At 40.2% G+C, this 14,691-nt stretch overlaps 1 protein-coding gene across 2 annotated transcripts in view; it reads right to left on the reverse strand.

The window, feature by feature from the left end:
* Positions 1-14,691, reverse strand: part of LOC119735509 (dedicator of cytokinesis protein 1-like) — a 73,446-nt gene that overhangs the window by 6,052 nt on the left and 52,703 nt on the right. For both annotated transcript variants that reach the window (XM_038209224.1, XM_038209235.1), the window contains one exon: positions 12,489-12,655. In XM_038209224.1, the coding sequence (XP_038065152.1) occupies positions 12,489-12,655 (167 nt within the window). The remainder of the gene's footprint in view (positions 1-12,488; positions 12,656-14,691) is intronic.

Below are 14,691 nucleotides of genomic sequence, written 5' to 3' on the forward strand. Positions count from 1 at the left end.
GAAATCTCGTTAAGTCAAACCTCAAAATTTGACTTAAGTAGAGTTCTGAGTTAAGCAGGGGTGTATATCATTGTTATACTACTGAAGGGAATGGATTCTTTGTTTGACTCAACAGTTGTTTTGAGTTATCGGAGTTTGACTTATCGAGATTCCACTGTACCTCAGAATTACTTCTTACTTGTGAAGTTACATTTCATTTTGTGTTTTTTCAAAGCTACTCCACATACCCAGGCTAACCCTATCTGATGGAGCATTAAAGACAGAAGCAAATGAGCTCACTTTCAAATACAGGACTAAAACCTGAAACATTTCTTGCCACCACAAAAGGAAACTTGAATTAGTTGGTGTAAGAGTAAAATTTGGATTTTAATTGCGATTCAACTTATGCATCATGGCATGAAAACAGGTGCGAGTCAGTTTGGGCAAAGTCTCTTGAAACTCTTTGTTTCTCGCACAAAAGAGGACTGCATCGATCCAGTTGGTAGCTGTGTAAAGAACTTGGGAACCACCGAAAATAACAGGTGATACACTGACACCGGACGTAGCAAGAAAGCTAAAAAGACAAGCGGGAATCCAGCAAAGTAAGAAGACCGTAACGATGATGAAGATTGTGGTGAAGGACTTGGTGCTGACTCGTTGCGGTGCGTTGTTTCCCGCGACGGCTTGGTTGTCCTGGGCAATGCGCCGAGCTTGGCGTCGAGCAATCACCAAAATGTGCAAGTACAATGTCACAATTAAGGCAATTCCGATGAAGATGATGACAATCAAGGTGAAGTTCAGTATTATGAAAGCATCTGAAGAGGCACTGGATATAAGTCCAAATATCAGACCAACTGCCCAGCTGATGGAGATAATAATCTTCGATCTTGGGATGGTCATCAAGCGAGGGTAGTGCAGACACCAGGCAACGGCCAGGTACCGATCGACAGTCAAAATAAGCAATGACAGGAAGCTTTGCAAGGTGAAGATGACAACACAAATGAAATAAACTGTAAACCAAATACTGCCTTCTGCAAATACAGGATGTGTGTTTATCATCGTTGGGATCAACACGAATATGCCGTACCCCATTTTGCTGACCAGAAGCGACGTCATGAAATTCTTCGTTGTTGGTTGCATGTTGGCCATTTGTCGGATGACAAGCAAGCACACTGGGTTGACGGTCATAACCAGAATAAAGTTGACACCAAACATGCAAATGATGACCGTAGTTGTTATACCATTTGGCAAGTTGGCCGAGGCTTCATCAGTATCTGTAACATTGAATCCTGCTTCCATAGGAGTAACAGTCAGAACGACTTCCATTGCATTCTCAGCGGAAGCCATTATGATGATCTCTGAGTTACAAGAAGCTGCAAAGGCAGGGGGGTGTGAGTTCACACTTGTGCTGCTCACTCTCGTACATTGTTTTGGCATCAACTTCAATCCTCTTCCAAGATCACAAGATCAGTTTCTGCATGCTTTAGTCTATGTAGCATTCACATAGCAGCACAATTGAACCTAATAAAGAAGTTTGATAGTAGACTTTAGTGTTTGCGCTGCTGCAATAAAAAACTTAGGCAATCAAACCTGTCAGTTTGGGTAGAGATGAAAATTGTGCGCATCTCCGAAGTGGCTCATCAAATGCTTAAAGCCAGAGTCAGTATTAGGCCTGCTGCATACTGCTCATGCAGTGATTTCATCTAAGGTAATGTGCGGCAGAGCTTGCTCTGTAAACACTAATTACTGATGAAAGCCAGTTGGAGTTCATGAGTAGGAATGGTTATCTCACTTGATAAAGTTCTAACTTCAGCCTATCGTCTCGCTACAGTTTTCTCCAAAAACCTGTCACGTGGCTTCCTTGTTTCACAATTAAATGCAGCTGCAGCATAACAGTCACTTAACATAAAATTCTTGCCAATTTTTCATGCTTGAAGATTTTTGCTGTGTGATCAACTTAACATCGCCTTGCAACAGCTGCCAAAGGAAAACCTGATGCATGGCTTTGGTTATTTCCCAATTAAGCATAGGACAACAACCGAGACAAGATTCTTGAGGGTTTAAAAGAACATAGTACACGATACGATGAGATTCCTTCCTCCATAGCCCTTTTCTGATAACTGTGCTGTGGTCTTGGCGAGTTCTCATCAGCTAGTGAAATTGCAAATTGTGCAGACTGCATGTATACTCTGCCAACATTGAAAGTGCCTTTAGTGACAGCAGAGTAGTTTAGCCGCAAACAGACAAAACTAATCTCTTCATGTCACTTTGACATTAAATGAGAATCTTTCATTTTGTTCTCATCAATTAATGCTTATTTGCATTATTAGAATATTAGAATGCTTCCTCAGAAAAGGGCACTTAGCATTAAGAAATGACAGAAATGGATGCTACCCGTAAGTGGTAATTACATAACAAACCACTTAGAAACACTTAACATATACTCATACAAATTTACATCCTCTTCAAATGGTGCCTCATCAATTAAGCTCACTTTCTCAACCGTTAGCATTAAGAGAAGACAGAAATGGAGACTAAAGTGTTTATTACAAAGTAAACACAATTACAAACATTAAGTAAAGCATTCAGATTTGTTAATTGGCTAGATAAAATGGCTTAAAAATTTCAACATACAGACTGGTCCAGATAAACCTTTGCACTTTTTCAGATGCAAATTTCTCTGAATTTGGGTGACATGTTGAAATTGTTTTAAGATATTCCTAAACTACATGATCTTGGCGCTATATGGTAAAAGCGGGGTTGGGAATGAAGATTCTAAATTAAGAAATGGCGGCCATTTATTAAAAAATGGTTTTAAAAAACCAGTTTGCCCAAACCCTTGTATGAGATATGGTCATTACAGTTCTTTGTGCCTGCAGTGCTCTCCTTTTGACCATGTCTCATAGAATTGCGTCTTCTATTTAATTAACGTAATCCACAATAGTCAAGACCCAATCATGCACAAGACCATCAGAAGACCAACACAAGATCTCCAGGCTCAATTCAAGTCACAAGCTACATCGCACTCAAACGAACCACAACAGCATTATTTTGTCACTGTTCATGCCCTGTTACTTGTGGCTGGTCTTGTGGCTGTTGTGGCTGTTGTTGTGGCTGGTGTTGTGGCTGGTGTTGTGGCTGGTCTTGTGGCTGGTCTTGTGGCTAGTCTTGCATCTGGTTTTGTGGCGGGTCTTGTGGCTGGTATAGTGGCTGGTGTTGTGGGTGGTGTTGTGGCTGGTGTTGTGGCTGGTGTTTTGGCTGGTCTTGTGGCTAGTCTTGTGGCTTGTCTTGTGGCTGGTCCTGTGGCTGGTTTTGTGGCCTGTGTTGCATCTGGTTTTGTGGCCAGTCTTGTGGCTGGATATAGTGGCTGGTCTTGTGGCTGGTCTTGTGTCTCTAACCCTTTGTGTCTTGTGTCTCTAACCCATGGAACTTCACTGGCTCCCAGTTAAGTATCGAATTATTTACAAACTGTGCTTGCTTGTTTATAAATGTATTAACGGTCAATGTCCTGACTACTTGAATGAATTAATTTGCAGTACCAGATCTGTCTCCCTCAGAACCACTCGCCAGTCCCAAGATGTAACGAGGTTGCACTGTCCAATGACTAAGTTGTCCATGTATGGTGACAGAGCATTCTCATCGGTTGCCCCACAGGAGTGGAATAAGCTTAATATGACCCTTAGAAAAGTTGAATCTGTCGGTAAATTTAAATCAGGGCTTAAAACTTATCTTTTTAAGCAAGCTTTTTTGACCTAACTTAACTTGTTCACGTTTTTTGTCCTTGCATATGGTTTATGTAAACTGATTTCTAATACTGATTTATACATGTGTATTATTTTGCTTATTGCTATCTTATATGCTATCTTATATTATTTGTGGTATACTATTATAGCAAACAGTTTGCGTGGAATGTTTTTACTATTATAGCAAACTGTTTGCGTGGAATGTTTTTACATCGTTTGAAACCCGGTTTAAGCTTCGCGTTGGTGCTGGGGCGGGGTTCGTGACGTCAGTGATGCGTACACTGCGCACTGTTGGTGACATGAATTTCACTTCGCACTTGTTTCCAAGTGGGATATGAACCGGGCTTAAATCTTAAATCTTAAATCTTTTCAAGTATACATGTACATTTCTTTGTATTTTTATCTGTGTGGGTTATGAACTGGGTTTAATCTTTTTAAGTCTACACTTCATTGTATTTTATCCTGTGTCTTAATTTTTATGGAAAGCGCCTAGGAGCATGATTTTTTTTCATGGACGGGGGCTATATAAATTTTGTCTTATTATTATTGTTATTATTAATAAATGTACATGTATATGGCACATGATACAACCAGACTCGTTCATCCTGTCTCTGTCTCGGTGAGTTCTCGTACATACATGTAAGCTAGTGAAATTGCAAATTCTCCAGACATTACAAGTGTCATAATTGACAGCAGAGGGATTAAATATTGCAAACAGACATGAAGACCTCTCCTCTTGTATACATATATTAAAGTATTTTCTTCAACACTAGTGTTTCAAGAATTCCACAGTGCTCTCCACTTTAAACACATTTACATTGCAGATTTGTAGGCGCTTCACATTAATCGCAACAAGAAAGAAAGATTGATGGCTTTTGATGCTTAAGTACTAAATTACAAAACAAACCACTTAGAAACACTTAATGTTACGCAGAAAATTCACATGATATTAAATACCGGTACTGTTCTGAAAACCATGGTGCCTCGTCAGTTAAGCACATTTATGAGCTTAGTCAACCTTTAGCATGAAGATAAGACAGAAACGGACGCCTCAGTGTTAATTACAAAGTGAACCACTTTGGGACAATTAAAAACAATATGCTAAAACATTACGAATTTGAATAACAAAATGGCTTACCAAATTTCACTGTACATGTACATAATCTTCAGTGACTACTTCTTGTGGTGCTATTTTAGCATGTTTTTTTTACAGCTACATCGGTTGTAAAGAAACTCTACACGACCTTAACTTTTAGTGTAAAGCTTCTACTATTTAATTCACTTCTCAACGAGACATAAAAGTTGGTATTAAACTGAATGAGACTGTTGGCAACAGAACCAATTTAAATCCAGTGTGCAGATCTGGTCAACTTCCAAAATTGTCAAATGTGAGTTTTGCGACAGATCAACCCACATTGGATATTCCTAGTTTTTGAGTAAAATCCATATATCTATTTCGTGAAAAACTTGTGGGGTACCAAAAGGGTACCCCGCAAGTTGGTGGGCATTCCTTGTGGGGTACCTCCCATTGTTCCAGTACCCCACAAGGCAGTGTTTGTACACGCATACACACACACACACACACCCACCCATACTGAAATTTGTATCACTGTGGAGACATTTCTTTGTTCTCGTGTAGTAAAGTTTTCAAGTTTGAAAGTGAAGTTTCAAAATGCTCTTATTTTAACCAGAATTAATTTCCTTCGCTGAAATTTGGACTTAATATCCCTTTTTTAAAACTCTTCCATTTGCGACAAATCAACCCACCTTGGAAATTCCTAGTTTTTGAGTAAAAACCATATATCTATTTCGTGAAAATCTTGTGGAGACGTATTCATCTAAAAAAATTGCTCTATGGAGACATATACAATCTTTTGTTCCCTATTGTGTGTACGTCTCCAGAGGGCACGGTGTATCAGATCACACACGGACGGATAAGGCGGAAACAGTATGCCCCTTCGGCTTTGCTGACGGGGCATAAAAAGCAGCATCAGGTTGCAACATTGTTTCCAGTTTGTCCACACGCCTGTATGAGATATGGTCATTGTTATTGCAATTCTTTGTGCACGCCGTGCTATAATTTTGACCATGTCTCAAAGACTTGCGTCTGCCGCTTTAATAATTAACAATACATGTATCAACAATAGTCAAGACTCAAACATACACAAGACCATCACAAGACCAACACAAGATCTCCAGTCTCCATTCAAGTCACAAGCTTCATCACATTCAAATGAACCGCAACAAAGGCATTATTCTGTCACTGTTCATGCCCTGTTACTTGCGGCTGGTCTGGCGGCTGGTCTTGGGCTTACTCTACAATTGGTCTTGGCTCTGCAGTCTTGTGTTGGTTGGTCTCGTAAAGTCTTGTGAAATTTCGTTAAGTCAAACCTCAATGGAACAGGTTCAAAATTTGACTTAAGTAGAGTTCTGAGTTAAGCAGGGTTGTATATCATTGTTATACTACTGAAGGGAATGGATTCTTTGTTTGACTTAACAGTTGTTTTGAGTTATCGGAGTTTGACTTATCAAGATTCCACTGTACCTCAGAATTACTTCTTACTTGTGAAGTTACATTTCATTTTGTATTTTTTCAAAGCTACTCCACATACCCAGGCTAACCCTATCTGATGGAGCATTAAAGACAGAAGCAAATGAGCTCACTTTCAAATACAAGACTAAAACCTGAAACGTTTCTTGCCACCACAAAAGGAAACTTGAATTAGTTGGTGTAAGAGTAAAATTTGGATTTTAATTGCGATTCAACTTATGCACCATGGCATGAAAACAGGTGCGAGTCAGTTTGGGCAAAGTCTCTTGAAACTCTTTGTTTTTCGCACAAAAGAGGACTGCATCGATCCAGTTGGTAGCTGTGTAAAGAACTTGGGAACCACCGAAAATAACAGGTGATACACTGACACCGGACGTAGCAAGAAAGCTAAAAAGACCAACGGGAATCCAGCAAAGTAAGATGACTGTAACGATGATGAAGATTGTGGTGAAGGATTTGGTGCTGGCTCGTTGCGGTGCGTTGTTTCCCACACCGGCTTGGTTGTCCTGGGCAATGCGCCGAGCTTGGCGTCGAGCAATCACCAAAATGTGCAAGTACAATGTCACAATTAAGGCAATTCCGATGAAGATGATGACAATCAAGGTGTAGTTCAGTATTATGAAAGCATCTGAAGGGGCACTGGATATAAGTCCAAAAATCAGACCAACTGCCCAGCTGATGGAGATAATAATCTTCGATCTTGGGATGGTCATCAAGCGAGGGTAGTGCAGACACCAGGCAACGGCCAGGTACCGATCGACAGTCAAAATTAGCAATGACAGGAAGCTTTGCAAGGTGAAGATGACAACACAAATTAAATTAAAGGCCAACCAAATACTGCCTTCTGCAAATACAGGATGTGTGTTTATCATCGCTGGGATCAACACGAATATGCCGTACCCCATTTTGCTGACCAGAAGCGACGTCATGAAATTCTTTGTTGTTGGTTGCATGTTGGCCAATCGTCGGATGACAAGCAAGCACACTGGGTTGATGGTCATAACCAGAATAAAGTTGACACCAAACATGCAAATGATGACCGTAGTTGATACACCATATGGCAAGTTGGCCGAGGCTTCATAAGTATCTGTAACATTGAATCCTGCTTCCATAGGAGTAACAGTCAGAACGACTTCCATTGCATTCTCAGCAGAAGCCATTATGATGATCTCTGAGTTACAAGAAGCTGCAAAGGCAGGGGGGTGTGAGTTCACACTTGTGCTGCTCACTCTCGTACATTGTTTTGGCATCAACTTCAACCCTCTTCCAAGATCACAAGATCAGTTTCTGCATGCTTTAGTCTATGTAGCATTCACATAGCAGCACAATTGAACCTAATAAAGAAGTTTGATAGTAGACTTTAGTGTTTGCGCTGCTGCAATAAAAAACTTAGGCAATCAAACCTGTCAGTTTGGGTAGAGATGAAAATTGTGCGCATCTCCGAAGTGGCTCATCAAGTGCTTAAAGCCAGAGTCAGTATTAGGCCTGCTGCATACTGCTCATGCAGTGATTTCATCTAAGGTAATGTGCGGCAGAGCTTGCTCTGTAAACACTAATTACTGATGAAAGCCATTTGGAGTTCATGAGTAGGAACGGTTATCTCACTTGATAAAGGTCTAACTTCAGCCTATCGTCTCGCTACAGCTTTCTGCAAAAACCTGTCACGTGGCTTCCTTGTTTCACAATTAAATGCAGCTGCAGCATAACAGTCACTTAACATAAATTTCTTGCAATTGTTCATGCTTGAAGATTTTTGCTGTGTGATCAACTTAACATCGCCTTGCAACAGCTGCCAAAGGAAAACCTGATGCATGGCTTTGGTTATTTCCCAATTAAGCATTGGACAACAACCGAGACAAGATTCTTGAGGGTTTAAAAGAACATAGTACATGATACGATGAGATTCCTTCCTCCATAGCCCTTTTCTGATAACTGTGCTGTGGTCTTGGCAAGTTCTCATCAGCTAGTGAAATTGCAAATTGTGCAGACTGCATGTATACTCTGCCAACATTGAAAGTGCCTTAAGTGACAGCAGAGTAGTTTAGCCGCAAACAGACAAAACTAATCTCTTCATGTCACTTTGACATTAAATGAGAATCTTTCATTTTGTTCTCATCAATTAATGCTTATTTGCATTATTAGAATATTAGAATGCTTCCTCAGAAAAGGGCACTTAGCATTAAGAAATGACAGAAATGGATGCTACCCGTAAGTGGTAATTACATAACAAACCACTTAGAAACACTTAACATATACTCATACAAATTTACATCCTCTTCAAATGGTGCCTCATCAATTAAGCTCACTTTCTCAACCGTTAGCATTAATAGAAGACAGAAATGGAGACTAAAGTGTTTATTACAAAGTAAACACAATTACAAACATTAAATAAAGCATTCAGATTTGTTAATTGGCTAGATAAAATGGCTTAAAAATTTCAACATACAGACTGGTCCAGATAAACCTTTGCACTTTTTCAGATGCAAATTTCTCTGAATTGGGGTGACATGTTGAAATTGTTTTAAGATATTCCTAAACTACACGATCTTGGCGCTATATGGTGAAAGCGGGGTGGGGAATGAAGATTCTAAATAAGAAATGGCGGCCATTTACTAAAAAATGGTAAAAAAACCAGTTTGCCCAAACCCTTGTATGAGATATGGTCATTACAGTTCTTTGTGCCTGCAGTGCTCTCCTTTTGACCATGTCTCATAGAATTGCGTCTTCTATTTAATTAACGTAATCCACAATAGTCAAGACCCAATCATGCACAAGACCATCAGAAGACCAACACAAGATCTCCGGGCTCAATTCAAGTCACAAGCTACATCGCACTCAAACGAACCACAACAGCATTATTTTGTCACTGTTCATGCCCTGATAGTACTTGTGGCTGTTGTTGTGGCTGGTGTTGTGTCTGGTGTTGTGGCTGGTGTTGTGGCTGGTGTTGTGGCTGGTTTGTGGCTGGTCCTGTGGCTGGTTTGTGGCTTGTGTTGCATCTGGTCTTGTGGTGGGTCTTGTGGCTGGTATAATGGCTGGTCTTGTGGCTGGTCTTGTGGCTAGTGATCTTGTGGCTGGTTTTGTGGCCAGTCTTGTGGCCAGTCTTGTGGCCGGTATTGTGGCTGGTATTGTGGATGGTCTTTTGGCTGGTCTTGTGTCTCTAACCCTTTTGTCTTGTGTCTCTAACCCATGGAACTTCACTGGCTCCCAGTTAAGTATCGAATTATTTACAAACTGTGCTTGCTTGTTTATAAATGTATTAACGGTCAATGTCCTGACTACTTGAATGAATTAATTTGCAGTACCAGATCTGTCTCCCTCAGAACCACTCGCCAGTCCCAAGATGTAACAAGGTTGCACTGTCCAATGACTAAGTTGTCCATGTATGGTGACTGAGCATTCTCGTCGGTTGCCCCACAGGAGTGGAATAAGCTTAATATGACCCTTACAGAAGTTGAATCTGTCGGTAAATTTTAATCAGGGCTTAAAACTTATCTTTTTAAGCAAGCTTTTTTGACTTAACTTAACTTGTTCACCTTTTTTGTCCTTGCATATGGTTTATGTAAACTGATTTCTAATACTGCTATTATACATGTGTATTATTTTGCTTATTGCTATCTTATATTATTTGTGGTATACTATTATAGCAAACTGTTTGCATGGAATGTTTTTACATCATTTGAAACCGGTTGGTGCTTGGGCGGGGCAGGGTTTGTGACGTCAGCGATGCGTACACTGCGCATTGTTGGTGAAATGAATTTCGCTTCGCACTTGTTTCCGTGTGGGATATGAACCGGGCTTAAATCCTAAATCTTAAATCTTTTTAAGTATACATGTACATTTCATTGTATTTTTATCTGTGTGGGTTATGAACTGGGTTTAATCTTTTTAAGTCTACACTTCATTGTATTTTTCATGGACGGGGGCTATATAAATTTTGACTTATTGTTATTATTATTATTATTATTATTATTAATAAATGTACATGTATATGGCACATGATATAACCAGACTCGTTCATCCTGTCTCTGTCTCGGTGAGTTCTCGTACATACATGTAAGCTAGTGAAATTGCAAATTCTCCAGACATTATTAGTGTCATAATTGACAGCAGAGGGATTAAATATTGCAAACAGACATGAAGACCTCTCCTCTTGTATACATATATTACAGTATTTTCTTCAACACTAGTGTTTCAAGAATTCCACAGTGCTCTCCACTTTAGACACATTTACATTGCAGATTTGTAGGCGCTTCACATTAATCTCAACAAGAAAGAAAGATTGATGGCTTTTGATGCTTAAGTACTAAATTACAAAACAAACCACTTAGAAACACTTAATGTTACGCAGAAAATTCACATGATATTAAATACCGGTACTGTTCTGAAAACCATGGTGCCTCGTCAGTTAGGCACATTTATGAGCTTAGTCAACCTTTAGCATGAAGATAAGACAGAAACGGACGCCTCAGTGTTAATTACAAAGTGAACCACTTTGTGACAATTAAAAACAATATGCTAAAACATTACGAATTTGAATAACAAAATGGCTTACCAAATTTCACTGTACATGTACATAATCTTCAGTGACTACTTCTTGTGGTGCTATTTTAGCATGTTTTTTACAGCTACATCGTTTGAAAAGAAACTCTACACGACTTTAACTTTTAGTGTAAAGTTTCTACTTTTTAATTCACTTCTCAACGAGACATAAAAGTTGGTATTAAACTGAATGAGACTGTTGGCAACAGAACCAATCTAAATCCAGTGTGCAGATCTGGTCAACTTCCAAAATTGTCAAATATCGACTGCGAGTTTTGCGACAGATCAACCCACCTTGGATATTCCTAGTTTTTGAGTAAAATCCATATATCTATTTCGTGAAAAACTTATGGGGTACCAAAAGGGTACCCCGCAAGTTGGTGGGCATTCCTTGTGGGGTACCTCCCATTGTTGCAGTACCCCACAAGGCAGTGTTTGTACACGCATACACACACACACACTGAAATTTGTATCACTGTGGAGACATTTCTTTGTTCTCGTGTAGTAAAGTTTTCAAGTTTGAAAGTAAAGTTTCAAAATGCTCCTATTTTAACCAGAATTAATTTCCTTGGCTGAAATTTGGACTTAATATCCCTTTTTTTAAACTCTTCCATTTGCGACAAATCAACCCACCTTGGAAATTACTAGTTTTTGAGTAAAATCCATATATCTATTTCGTGAAAATCTTGTGGAGACGTATTCATCTATAGAAATTGCTCTGTGGAGACATATACAATCTTTTGTTCCCTATTGTGTGTACGTCTCCACAGGGCACGGTGTATCAGATCACACACGGACGAACAAGGCGGAAACAGTATGCCCCTTCGGCTTCACTGGCGGGGCATAAAAACCGGACGTTGGATTTGAATCAGCCAGGTGACCTGAGAAGGCTTGGCATTCAAACCTCTTCAAGCTGCTTGATCACATACTATTTGAATTACACACTGCATATACTCAGTGTTGTCTGAGGAGTTGTGAGAAAAATTCACAAGCCTACTCGGGTGGGACTCGAACCCACAACCACCTGCTTACTAGTACTAGACGTCTTACCACTCAACCACTAAGCTTTCTGACACCAATTCCATCTAATCAACTGCATGATCACGTTGCCAGAAACTGCCTCAGGCTGCAGTCAATTCAGTTGTTGGTGTTCTTTTTTACTTGGACATGGCTCGTTTTGGTTCATATTTTCTTCAAAAAAATCCTATTCAGAGCCGTATATAGAGAGAGTTGCGACATAAGGGTCGCACTGTTTGGAACCAAAATGGCAGATTATGTTTCAGTGCACATTATATAACTCACACAATAGTTGCACGCTGCACTGCACACATAACATGAACGGCCATTATGGTTCAACTGTCTGAAGTTGTCGCAACTCTCTATATATGGCTCTGATTCTATCACAGCAACAGTGCCCTAATGTGTCAGAAAACGGCATGGACATTGTATACAGTGAAAAAAATGAATTTAAATTTTGAATTTTACTTTTCCCTTTAAAATTTACTTTTTCTCTCTTAAATAAGTGTAGTTTTTAAACCACAAATGGGGGTGTCTTTTATTTTCATGTTACTTTGAGGAATTCATATTTTGGTGTGAATTCATTTTATGACCCCTTTAAATAATAGGAACTTAGGTATGGTTTTCTCTGTACAGAATGATTGGTGTTCTCTTACCCTATCCCTGAGCGGCGTGCCACCTAGCTGCAGGCTGAGTTTCTTGGGTGGGAGGGGATTGGGTGCACCATCATAGAGCGGCAAACTGGAGTAGTCACTGTAGGCCTGCTTAGGGGGTAGCTTAGGAGGGAGTTCAGGCTCATCACCAGGGGAGGTTGTGATCATGGCTAATGAGGAATAGTGGGAGTATATTGTGAGCAATGACGGTCATGGCTCACTATCACTCAGGTGCAAGTACAATAAATGACGGTCATTGCATTCTAGTGTCAACATTAGCGCAAAAACAATTTACATTTTAACAATATTTGAAAAACCTATTTTTGACCAGCTCCAAGAGGAGAGTTTTCATTACGTATTTCCTCCACTAGAGACTCCTTACAGAAAACAGTAGATCTAACTGTCAACTGGCCAGCACTCTTATCTTTTTTAATCCTTTGCCCAAACAGAGGCTTAATAATCCTTAACAATTCTACAAACACACCTCACCATGGGGGGTTGTCACTCATTCATTGTGAATGTAAGCACTCAGGCGTGAAAACACTGTGAAAATTAAGGCATGTGCATATGTACATGCACATGTATGTACAACATGTAGTGCAGTTCGTTTCAGTAGGGGAAGTTGAACATTAGAGGACAATAGGGTCCCCAGTTCCCAAAGATTTGGATTCGTGTACCAAACATAATGGGGGGAGTCTTTCTGAGTACAAGCAAAAGAGGGACAATGGTGGTTCCCCGATTGAAGGCTAAACACACTTGTACGAGAATGCAGATGTGCACATCCACATTGTATCTTTCAATTGTTAATGCATAAAACCACCCAAAAAAAATAAATATCTGACTTTTAATACACATGTTGGTTTTACTTTGGGTCTGAAATTGAAAAGATGTAGGCCTACATACATGTAGTTCATTTTCAGATGGGCTGTTTTTTGGGGGGCTGTTTTAAATACAAGTTGCAAACATTTAATGGAGCTAAAACTCACCGAATTTTTTTTTTTGGGGGGGGGGGGGCTCGTACCATACTTTCAATGGCTGGGGGGTGCATTTTTTGTTCATGAATTTGTATGGAAATTTTTATTTTAGAGACCCTTGTGGGTGCCCCCCCCCCCCCCCCCCCCACCTGGATCGACTGGCAGGGGACATTCTGACATTTGACGCAATGTTTTGTATTAATTCATGATGGCTGTTGGACAAATGGGGCATGGAACTTATGTAGCGTCGGAATTATGGACGGAAAAAAAGTACATACATGTACATTTAATTGTCGGACCCGAGGCTATGAGGTGTTGGACCCACGAGGCATCGGACCTATTTTGAGGGGCCTTTCTTTGGTTAGGCGGGGAGAGAGATTTTATTGGACTAATGTGGCGTCGGTCTTGTGCGTGGACTCAAAATGACACAAACTTGCCTTAAGTTTTATCGAAATTATCTGCCGTCGATAATCTTAAAAATAATGGAAAATGCAGGTCAAGTTTGCCATATACACAATGCTAGTCACGACGAGAAACTGGCTAACAACATCTGAACTTCGCACTAGTACGAGCGTTTGTGATGCACTGTGTGTGGTGGGCCGGCAATGAGACTCGTTTCACGGTATAGGATTTCGGTGAAACACGCTGCATCGTTTCACTTCACATACCTGTAAAACTTCCTCAAAATAAATTCATGAACACAAGAAATACATACACGGACGAGAGAGATCAAGTTCTGTGAATAAGCTTGCAAAGATCTTCCTTCTCAATCGTTCTTTTCTTGGCATTTTTACGATGTCTATTCCGTCCGGCCTGCACGCAAAACACTGTACGGCATCAGTGCATTGCATGCACCGCGCGCGACTATTACATTGACTGGTTACCGCATTTTCATCATGCCTTCATTGGGACTTAGTGCGCGGCGCAGCGGGAACCAGTCATTGCTGCACTCGCTCGTATGTACGGGCCCACGTGTTTTCATGCAGCTCTATGCGATATGCAGATTGTGCACGCACAGTATACAACCGCTGTACACACACGATCTTCTGCAGTACGTACGAGCTCGGTGTTCGTTCATTTTTAGCGATGTCCAGCGGCATATTAACGTGAGTTTGGGCATTATACCAACGAAAAATACGTGTAGCTTAAGACTTATAATCCTTTGCGTTTTTATCACTTCTTATTTTTAAACTTCCCGTGTTTGACGAGCCCTCTTTTGGATTTCTGAGGAG

Source organism: Patiria miniata, unplaced genomic scaffold, assembly GCF_015706575.1.
Source record: "Patiria miniata isolate m_02_andy unplaced genomic scaffold, ASM1570657v1 HiC_scaffold_10, whole genome shotgun sequence".
Classification (NCBI taxonomy): Eukaryota; Metazoa; Echinodermata; class Asteroidea; order Valvatida; family Asterinidae; genus Patiria; species Patiria miniata.